The sequence below is a fragment of the Blennius ocellaris genome, assembly GCF_963422515.1.
Source record: "Blennius ocellaris genome assembly, chromosome: 7".
NCBI classification, from domain to species: Eukaryota; Metazoa; Chordata; class Actinopteri; order Blenniiformes; family Blenniidae; genus Blennius; species Blennius ocellaris.
The window spans coordinates 3,673,221-3,683,961 of record NC_137656.1 but is presented as its reverse complement, the minus strand read 5'-3'; the positions used below and the strand labels follow the sequence as shown (position 1 = coordinate 3,683,961).

The 10,741-nt window shown below is 45.4% G+C and overlaps 2 protein-coding genes across 2 annotated transcripts; one reads left to right on the top strand and one right to left on the bottom strand.

Moving 5' to 3' along the window:
* Positions 1 to 2,924: 2,924 nt before the first annotated feature.
* On the top strand, positions 2,925 to 4,413 carry LOC308132751 (uncharacterized protein; the record flags this gene model as incomplete). The annotated part of the gene is made up of 2 exons (XM_080499933.1): positions 2,925 to 3,571; positions 4,158 to 4,413. The coding sequence occupies 2 exons, from the start codon at positions 2,925 to 2,927 to the stop codon at positions 4,411 to 4,413; spliced, it is 903 nt and encodes a 300-aa protein (XP_080356059.1).
* Positions 4,414 to 5,642: 1,229 nt separating this feature from the next.
* Positions 5,643 to 10,741, bottom strand: LOC308132122 (GTPase IMAP family member 8-like). Its single transcript, XM_080499093.1, has 4 exons — positions 10,310 to 10,741; positions 8,887 to 10,089; positions 7,194 to 8,810; positions 5,643 to 6,788 (listed from the first exon to the last, which is right to left on the bottom strand). Exons 1-3 carry the CDS (start codon positions 10,620 to 10,622, stop codon positions 7,195 to 7,197), a joined length of 3,132 nt encoding a protein of 1,043 aa, XP_080355219.1. The 5' UTR covers positions 10,623 to 10,741; the 3' UTR covers positions 5,643 to 6,788; position 7,194.

Below are 10,741 nucleotides of genomic sequence, written 5' to 3'. Positions count from 1 at the left end.
ATATATATAGAGCGAGATATTGTTCAAGGTTCAAGGTGTTTTTATTTGTCATTTCAACAGTAAAAGCCAGGTTTCACAGTGTAATGAAATTCTTACTTTGCCGTCTACCCTGGTGCCGACATACATAAATAAATAGTATATACACAAGAAAATAGAATAAAAATAAAATAAAATATAAAATAAAATAAAATAACAGAGCAGTGCAGTGCAAAATATTCGAGGGATGGAATTAATAAGATAATAACAAATCTCAAAAGACAAGTAAAACAAATGCATAGACAATTGGAAACAAGTACAAAGAATACGCTTAATATCTATGTGTGTGTGTGTGTGTGTGTGTGTGTGTGTGTGTACTTGTACAGCCTTTTAAGATTTTTTATTGTCTTATTTATTCCATCCCTCGAACAATATCTTGCATCCCACTGTTGTATCAATATAGACGGATTGACTTGCACAGTCCATCCTTCCTCTGGATCTGATCAAAGACGTTAATGACTTTTTAATCATGATCATTATTGAGATTATGAAAGTTTCAAGGACGCACCATACAAGTTCACAATGAAATTGCAGTCCAGCAGCCTGTTTCTTCCAGCGGCCTGTTTCTTCAGGTGACCTGGGTCTTCCTGTTCTCCAATCAGCTCACCTGGTTCAGGTGCGCTGCGGAGGCAGCGGGGAGGCGCCCGCCGCCAACCGCAGCTCATTTGACTGACCCGTTTCCTCCTCCAGTCGGTTATTCAAATGGTCGGTCCCCCCCAAAAACAAACGCACTGAGAGCTCGGAGGACACGAGCGTCCAGCGGTTTCGACCCACCGGGAGACTCGGGAGACGCGGTGAGGGCGCGCTTGCGCAGAACCTCGGCCACAAAACAGCCGCTTTCACGTTTTCACTTCAGGTGTGGGGGGACGTGACGGAGAGGAGCACGGTGGTTGAGAGTTTACGAGTCAAGAGAGGTGTGGGTAAAAATCGGCTTTAATGTTTGATTTTAAAAAAAAAGAAAAAAAAAAAGCTTTAAATGTGGAAGAAAAAGCTTCAAACGGTCGCGTTGTTGCATTATGGTGTGACGTCTATCTTGAGGCACGTGAATTGATATTTCTGCTAATTAATATAGTTATCTCTCTATTTAGGAAATACACGCACTTGCTTTAGACTGCAGTTTGAACTCGTTTGTCTTCTGCTCTGGGGATACATTTTAAGCCTGTATTTAATTGCTTGTCGTGGTGCAACTTTTTCAACTTTTTACTAATGTGATAGATTTCGAATGTAAAGCTGATTGTTCTGAGATGGTCTATTTTTCCTCTTAAAACAAACTGCATATGCAACATCTTGATCACATGGGTTATACAGCCGCAGGGTTGCCAGATTGGACAGATTTATTTCAACACTTTGGGTAGAATATTTCTCAGACATGTAAAAAAAACCAACAACTTTTAATGGACATTTTATTTAACATAAGCAGTTTAAAAAAAAAAAAAAAGAATCTGAAAAAAACATTAAGGGGACAGTTGGCAATGGCTAAATGAACACAACGAAGTGCTTTCTACTTTTGCAAGATATACTGAGTTGCATTGGGTCTCATCAGTGATCAGCTATAAAATACTATTGGTCTGAACATTTTTTAAACTTGCCTTGAACACTTTTTTTTTTTTTACACCAGTGAAAACAAATTTAAACGAGTAGTTGTGAATTGTCTCAAAAAATTAAATGGCATCAGAGCGATAACATATTGGTAGTTTTAATTTAAAGAAGCAAGTAAGTTTAATTATATCAAAAAAGTCAAATACTATGATAAACCACACTTTACTGGATTACTTTTTGGAGTTCCTGCGACTCCATAATCTGAATTCTGTCATCTTCTTTATCATATGCGTTTGTAATTTAAAATTTTGAGCTGGAAACTGTGAAGACCCACATTTTCCTGGGACTTGGTGGTTTTATTTTGACAGTCACCGTAAAAACAATCCACTACGTTGTTTTTCAGAGTTTCTACCATTTCCGTTAAAATAGACATTGTTTTCAATATGTTGGCGCGTAAACGTGAAACAAAAACACAAAAATGATGCGTTTTCACCTGGAAAGTTGTTTTGTAAATGGGGCCTAATTCAACTAACTTTACTTTGAAGGTCTGTGTGTGCGTTTAGTTGATTCAATATGGTTTGCTGCTGTTGAATTTTTTTAAGGCTTTAAAAAAAAAAAAAAAGTTCCCTCCAGTAAAACCTTGAGTTTGACCGAATCCTCTGAGGGAACCGACGCTGCGCTGAGTTCTGGTTTGCATGTGCTTTGCGTTTGCCGACTTGGAACACGGATGCAAATATTTGCCTTGTTGGACTGAAACAGGAGTGCAGTTATTTGCAGTTTGTTCTCACTCGCACTGGAGCGCGTCAGCCGTAGTTGCGGAACCGTGTGGAAAAGCTTCCATCCGTCCGCGTTTCCGTCGGCGGAGAGCGGCTTGGTGGCCATTTCTCTAAACTCCTGTTTTGGTCCTAATGGCAGGAATGTGTCCCACTGGAAGCGGCATTGGGGAGCTGTCTGCATGTGGTTCTCGGTTGTTTCTACTGGATGTCATTAGTTTATAGATATTTCTTCTGTTTCTTTAAGAAGGGCGAACATCCAGATTTTAGAGCATCTTCCTCCCACCAACTGCTGTAATTTCAACTCTAAGGTTGAATGATTGGATCTGTTTTCCTATGTTTGTTTTTTAGATAAAAAAAATGTATGGATTGTTGCTTAAAACCGTCACAAATGGTTTTACTGCCTGTTATCTGACGTCTACTGAGCTGTCGTGGTCCTGCACCAAAACTCCCAGGTTTTAATCATCTTTAGCAGAGATCTGATTGTGTTTTTACCTCCACAGAGTTTCAGTAAAGGACCGTCCGGCCCTCCGCAGCGACTTCCTTCTTCAGAGCTTCAAAGTCCTCCGTCTGGTCATGAGTCTGCACAGAGACTTCAATCCGAGTCCCGCCGATTTGCTCGAAGCTCCCGATCCGCCGCCATGTTCCAGCTCGGACTCCTCCCTTCCCAGCTTGTGGTCCCCCCCGGTCGTCCCCACGAGCCGAAGCTCCGCCACGGTCTCCGACCCCCGTCGGGCGCCCTCAGACCCGAACCCGAACCGGTTGTCCGGCCCCGCCCCGCAGCTCCCCTCCTCCGATCCGGCCACCGTTCCTTCATCCGGCCTCCACCTGCTCCCCGGCACGCCGCCGTCCTACCAGGTCTCCGTCGTCGTCCCGTCGCCGGACCTCCACCCGGACCCCCTCCCGTCGCCGTCCCCCGAGGAGACCCCCCCGGACCTGGAGTGCGCCATCTGCTTCAGCCAGTTCAACAACGTCTTCCGCTGCCCCAAGCTGCTGCAGTGTCACCACACCTTCTGCCTGGAGTGTCTGGCGCGCATGAACGTGAAGTCGTCGGAGCCCAGCGCCATCCAGTGCCCGCTGTGCCGCCGCTTCACGCCGCTGCCCGCCCACGGCCTGCCCAGGCTCGCCACCGACTCCAGCGTGCTGTCCTGCCTGCCGGCCGCCATGCAGAGGGTCTACAGCATCCGCTTCGTCCGCAACAAGGGCAAGCTGCAGGTGAAAAGGTGAGGCGGGCGGCGCCACGTGTTGACTGAGACGGGTTGTACAGATTATCGTCGTCTGCGGGGAAGCTGGACCCGCAGGAAGAGACATTTGAACTCGTATCTGAAACTATCGTCGGTATCATCAGCATTGGGGGTGAAGGAGGGGTTCAATCCCGGTTTACTCACTTTAATCCATCAGTAACGAACTGCGTTTGATTGGATGATGGTTTTCTTTAAGTCTGAGGCTCTGCCGACCTGTAAATCCACTAGTTTAGAACTGGGATTACTGTTTTAGATTGCTCGTGGAAACCACTGCTCACATTGGCATTATCCAAAGAGTTAGTTACCATTTGCCTAAACTCCAGTTTACTTGCAAGAGGAGCCTCATTAATCCTCAAGCAATCCATGAAAGACGTCCCAAGTAGCATTAGCGTGCATCTTCAGCAACTGTGATTCGCGTCGGCATGCTTGAATCTTGAATAGCAGTTAGTTTCCAAGAGCCGTCTGTATGTTGGTCATTTATCTCTGCTGCTTTGTTGCTGCTGCGTCTTGTTTTATTGAAAACGCCTCTCATCCCCCTCAGTAACTCCTCCTCCCTCTCATTAAGGTCCGCGGAGGCTCAGCAGCGGTGGGGTCAAAGTTCACTGTCGGTGAGGCTGCCGAGGCGCTCTCTGGATGTGGGGCTACCCAGCCCGCCGCCTGTCCGGCCGGGCGAGCCGGGCGGCGTGGCCGGGATGCTGTACAGGCTGACGGACCGGCCGGCCTGCCGCGCCTTCCTGCTGACCGCCATGGTGATGATGATGATGCTGCTGACGGGCATCATCATCTTCCTCCTCGCCTTCAGGGACTCGATAACGCCGTGAAGGGGAGTCGTCGAATCCTCGCCGGGGACTGTGGCGTCCAGTCGGGAGACTGGAAAACGAGACTCGGCCCACTTTGGCGACTGCAAACCCCTTCGGAGATCTCAGTCCTGTTCGATGTGAGTTTTTGTCAGCTGACCAGCAGGCGGCGCCTTCGTCCACCTGTTCTGGCAGCTCTGAGCACTTTAAACACAAAACCCTCATGCACCGTCTCCTGGACGGTCTCCTCCTGGACCATCCGCCATTCAGCTTCCAGATTTGAGCCTTTAAAAGCTTTCTGCTGTTGTCATCCGAGTCAATTTTGGGGCGTTGGATGCTTCCGGTCGGGGCACTGGTCCACCGGGGGGCTTCAGTAGAGAAGTTGCCTCTTCAGGAACGTACTTCTGTTGAGAATCTGAAGCTGTTCAGCAAAGCAGAGCCACAGTCTGAGTTTAGGCAGGTACCTGAAACAGACTCTCAAAGCCTGAACTTTGGCAGGCCAGGAGCAGTGGCGCCCCCTGTCTTTTTTAAAAAAAATTCACCGTTTTCTGAGCTTTTGTTTTAATGTCGTACATGTGTTTTACTCTCTCAACTGTTTTACTGTGAAATGGAAAAATAAATCCTTTTTAAAAATATATATATTTATGTAGCTATTTTAGCGAAACTTGCACTGTCTCCATGTTTCCTCTGTTAGACTTGAATAAATTCATTTGCTTTTGAGATGCAACTGTTTGGTTTCTTCTTCAAGCTGAATGAAATGTGTCAATTGAGTTGAATTTGAATAAATATGTTACTGTAAAAAAAAAAAAATCTTTTCATCATATTAAAAAAAAATTATGGAAAAGAATTGTGGCTCATGCCGCAAAACAAACAATGTTTCTCATGACCCTCAAATGCATTCAGAGAATTTTATCAAATGTACTCTAAACCGATAAACCCATCACAATCCAAAATATAGACCTTTCGAAGCACAGTTGACCCCCCACCCCCCCAAAAAATAAAAGACCTAGAAGCTCCCTGTTATTTACATATATCTTTCTTGATCGCTTCATGTAAGCGCTGAGTGGTTGAGCAACTGTTGCTTGTTGGGAGGTGGTTGGATCTGTCTGGTAACCAAACGTGATAAATCAACAACTCATATTTTCTCAATTTATTTTCTCAATTACCTTGCGTCACAAATCGTGGTGGACCTAAAATCAGACTCGCTGACAAATTCCATTATAAACAGAGTTTATTCTCGGCTCTGAAAGGCAGAACTGACAGACAACAGAGGGAGAGGGGTTTGAATTCACTGGGAGGGGGAGGGCACAGGTGAAACGGGTAAGCGAAGCAGACTTGACATGTAGAACGAGACCTAACACTGTGTGGCTGTTTCAATGAAAAGAGCAAAGGTTCAACCATGGAGTTGACCACAAATACTGATAAACTATTTTCCCATTTTCTTCTGCCTGTAATGATTATATTCTTGAATACATTTGCTTAAAAAAAAAGAAGAAAAGAAAATGCCATGTAACTAGGACAATTACCAGAAATGAAAGTTACCAAAAAATAAAAGTGTGAGAATAAAACTTGAAGCTGCAGGACAAAAACTGAACATGACCAGATCAGATGTACAAAAATATATGAAATATATTTTAAAAAATGACACTCGCTTTCTTCCACTGAAACTGGAAAGGTCTGCAACGAACACCACAACTCATTTAACTGAAACGCGTCGATCGCCAAATAGTAACACGAGGGCTGTCCTGATCAGATCAGGGTGATTTCTGCATCTTATAATGAATCAGACACTGAAAGGAGCAAATCTTTTTCCTTCAGTGGTTTGCTGTGAAACATCCACGGAGCAGCTGCACAGCAGCTTGCAAGTCATTTCAAAGTAGAAGAAGGGGACAAACGGGGTCAGACAAAGCTCAATTTAAAAATAATAAAAATTGATCAAATATTGGGGGGTGGGGTAACAATTCTGATCAGGACATCCCTAAGTAACATCCCCATGTGGCCGTATGACATCAGCCCACATGTCACATGTCAGAGGCAGGCTCTCTTCCACCCTGTGACACATACACAAAATAAACAACACAGGCAGAGGCCTAAAAATAATCTTGATTTGACAGTTTGAATATAAATGTATGTATTTTGTATCATTTCAATTAGTACATATGAGTGACCTTCAACTTGATTGCTGGTCTTTTTAAAAAAAATGTTTACATGTTGACCTTCAGGAGGTCAACCAATACACCAACCAGTCCTTGGATTGCAGGAGGAAGCAAGGCAACGCCGGTACAGCGGACGAACATGCAGACAAGGACTGGAATCAAACAGGGGTACGCAGGACGTGAGGCGTACGGACGCACCGCTGCCCCACCATCACACCCCCTCCTGCGGTCACATACCCGACTCTGGAACAGAGAGACAGAAGGAAATGTCATTGTGAAAACAGCGACAGCACTGAGACCCAGTCCAACACTCTTCGCTGCAAGCAACACAACTTCCTGCCAAAATCTATGGATCAGCGTGAATCTATACAAATCTATTTATGGTCCGAGCACTGACTGGTGAAAAGGGGAGTTTTTTTTTTTTTTTGCATCGCTCGTGTGGAATCGGTGAGTTTTTCCTCTACAACAGTGTCTTTTCTGATGACTGTGTTGTATTTGGATCGAGAGAAATAAAGTTGAATTGATAGGTGACGGTACGACGGAGGCCTTTTACAGCACATTCAAACCTAATGTAGACCAAGCACCGGCTCCACCGACTGTGTCACTGAATACACATAACGTTTCTCTCGCGCGCCGTACCAAACCCACCTCACAAAATCGCGCAGTTTTTTTGAGGCTCCTCCGTCTCGAGAAGTTTCTCGATCAAGTCGCCAGTCTCCTTTTCCTGGATTCTCTGCAGCCGTTCTCGGTCCTCCTCCGTCTTTGCCCCCTTCATCGCTCTCTCGTGTTTCATCAACAAGCGACTGATATCCGTCACATTGTCCCTCTTTTTGATCACACACGTCACGATGTCGCTGATTTGCTCTCTGTGCTTTCTCGTCTTTTCTCGTTCGTTGTGCTCTTTGAGGGCCTTCAGAATGTCGTATTTTTCATCTTTGTCTTTGATGCTTTCCTGATGCTGCTGCTTCTGGTCGTCAAATTTACTTTTGTACTTTGTCTTGAACTCGTTGAACTCCTCAGCTTTCTTCCTGGCTTCGTCCTCAAAAGTCTTTTTGACGTTTTCCAGTTTTTCATTGAACATACCCTCCAATTTTTCAATCGCTTTTTTGTAGTCGTCCCTGATGCTCTCGTCCTCCTCCTTCTTCTTCTCATATTCCCGTTTCTTCTGGGTGTACTCCTTCAGAAGTTGTTCCTCCCTCTGTTTTCTCTCTTCGTCTTCTTTGTTTCGTTTCTTGACCCACTCGTCTCGCTCCGTCTCCCAGGCATCGTGTTGCTCTCTCATCTCCACGGTGCGCTTCTGCACCTCAGACTGCGATTCAGCCTTGAATTTCTCCTCCTGCAATGCCAGTTTGTCCTCCCAAGCCTTTTTCTGATCTCTCCATTCCCTTTCTTCCTCTTCCCTCTTGTGTTGTTCTTTCTTCCTCTCATCCTGTTCTTTGTTGATCTGCGCTTCCATCTCCTTCAGTTTTCGGTCCTTCTGCAGCATCACCTGCTTGATTTCTGTTTTTTGCTCCTCTATTTTTCGTTTCATGGCTTCCTTCTCATCCTTGTGTTTGCTCTCGAGGTTTGCAAACCTTTTCTGCATCTCTTCTTCTTTCTCTTTCAGGAGTCTCTTCATTTCTTTCTGTATGGCTGCCTCGGCCTCTTGCAGCATATCGTCGGTGTAGCACGTGCCCTTGTTCTCATTCACCAAGTCGTTGATCTTTGCGATGAGCTCTCTGGCTTGTGTGTGTTTATTTGGACTCAAGTTATTAAACACATGGACTCTGTCTCCACAGTCACTGATCAACTTCTTGAAGGAATCGTCACATTCTTTAATGTAGTTTTCAATGGAGGTATGCTCATGTTCCAGTGAATCTCCTCGCGTGAAAAGAACAATGGTAAATTTTTCAGAATTGTTTCCAAAACCCTGCTTGATGAGTTTCAGGGTGTCTCTTTCTTCTGGGGTCAACCGTCCAATTTGTAAGACCAACAGGAAGACGTGTGGCCCCGGAGCCAGGAGACTGACGCATTTCATCAGCTCCTCCTGAACCTCTTCATGGGACAAACTGTTGTCGAACAGTCCGGGAGTGTCGACCACAACCACGTCACGACCGTCCACTTTACACACTTCTTTCTCACAAAGTTTAGTGACTGACTTTTGGCTTGATTTGGATTTAAACACATTTCTTCCCAGGATGGTGTTTCCTGAGCAGCTCTTGCCGTTGCCGGTCTTCCCGAGAAGAACGATTCGGAGACAGTCTGGCCTCAGCATCCCTTTAACACCTGCAGAAGAAAACGTTGTCAGTTGTTATTTTGTGAAAGGAAAACATTCTAACAATTAAACACATCCTGAACTCACCAGTCTGTTTGCCCTTTTGCAGTTCCTCGAGTTCATTGATTCTCGTGTCTTTTTGAATCATGTCAATCCTTTGTCCTAATGCTAGCGTTTTTATGGTGAAAGTGTTGGCCATCTGTCCCACGGCTTTCAACAGGCCAGACACTTGGATCTTGTTGATGTTGACAATGGTATATCTTCCTCCACAGCTCTTACGTAGTTCCTCAATGTTCTTGTCTTTTTTGACAAAGTTGACGACATCTGGATGTGAAGGATCTGAGTCCACAGTGAACAGAATCATGGTGAAGTCATTGACTTGAGAGCTGAAGGTCTTCTGGATGGTCTGTAACTCTTCCTTGTCCTCATCAGTGAGTGGACCCACAGGTAGGACCAGGATGAAGGCGTGGACACCTTCAGGACCACAGAGGGAGACACACCTGAGACACTCCTCCATCACCTCCTTCTGAGGTCTTCCATACAAAGCAGGCAGCTCCACCACAGAGACCCACCACCCACACACCTCTCCCTGGGTTCTGACACACTCTGAGGAGTTGGCAGCTGGTCCAAACCTTCCTTGTCCCAGTATAGCATTGACTGCTGACGTCTTTCCTGCTCCTCTTCTGCCAAACAACACCAGGTTCACACAAGGTTGCTGTTTTCTTGTCACTGCTACAACATCTGTTTCTTTATCTACTATCAGATACTCTCCTCTCTGGGTGCTCACTATATCTTCCATTTTCTGCATCAACTGTTGGACCTCGGTTTTGGGAGGATCCTTCCTGTTCGTGATGCTGTGAACGTTTTGCCGGCAGTCCTGGATAAGTTGGTCTACTGTGTCATGACGCTCTTCTTCATGGGTCAGGACAACCATGGAGTGTTTGAAGACATCCTGACCAAACAGACTCAGGATGAACATCAGAGTTTTTCTGTCGTCTTCGGTGAATTCAGAGGGCTTCACCAGCAGCAGCAGGACATTTGGTCCTGGAGAGCAGAAGTCCACACATTTCTTCATCTCCTTTCTCACTGCTTCCACAGGCATTTTAAAGAAGTCTGGAGTTTTCACCACTGTGAAAGGTTTTCTGTTCCATTCTCCACTGACAGACACACACTGTTTTCCTCCATAGTATATAGATGGCACTTTAAACTCTTGTTTTCCAGTGAGGCTGTTTCCCAGTGATGTCTTCTTATCATCACTTTTCCCAAACAAGATGATCCTGAGTCCATGTGCTGGAATGAAAACATGAATAAGAGTGAGGATAAGAACCAAACACCTTCAAACATTTAAAATTAAGAATATTTACACAGCTGATGTGAGGTCAGGTTTTATTGGAAATGACTGTTAGGGCCTTTCCACCAGAAAGAACCCAGAGCTAGTTCAGGGCCAGTTCTAAAATGAGCATTGCAAGGTTTTGCGCCAATATAACGGTATAACGGTTTGTCTACTTACTGTTTCCTGCCGCTGGATCCTGGTTGAAGCTCGTCGAAGGTTCTTGCTTCACATTTTTGGGACTAGAAAGGAAATCTGAATGTGCATCTCTGAAAACCTCTACATGCTCTCCGTTGTTCTCCTTCATCACGTCCCAAATGCCAGTCAACAGGTCCTGTTGGAGGTTTTGGTTCCACGACAGTGTGACTCTACATTTCTTTATCAAGTCTCTCAATGGGGGGAAAGTTTCCTCAAGAGGCGACGACGTTTCCTCTTCAGGTGTTGATATCAGTAAGACTGAATGATTCCATGACTGCTCACTGAAGTTCTCCATGATGGACTGAAGGCTCTGACTGTTCTCCTCGCTGAAGTCTTGAGGATGAATGACCAGCAGGAACAGATGAGGTCCAGGATCAGAGCACCTCGCACAAATGTCTATATGTCGTGTCAGTT

Excerpts from the sequence above, each read along its gene's own strand:
- LOC308132122 (XM_080499093.1), bottom strand. The coding sequence starts at position 10,622 with ATGGAGAACTTCAGTGAGCAGTCATGGAATCATTCAGTCTTACTGATA. Across the intron at positions 10,090-10,309 it reads GGATCCAGCGGCAGGAAACA|CACATGGACTCAGGATCATC; the intron begins GTAAGTAGACAA and ends TTTTCATTCCAG. Across the intron at positions 8,811-8,886 it reads GCAAAAGGGCAAACAGACTG|GTGTTAAAGGGATGCTGAGG; the intron begins GTGAGTTCAGGA and ends TTTCTTCTGCAG.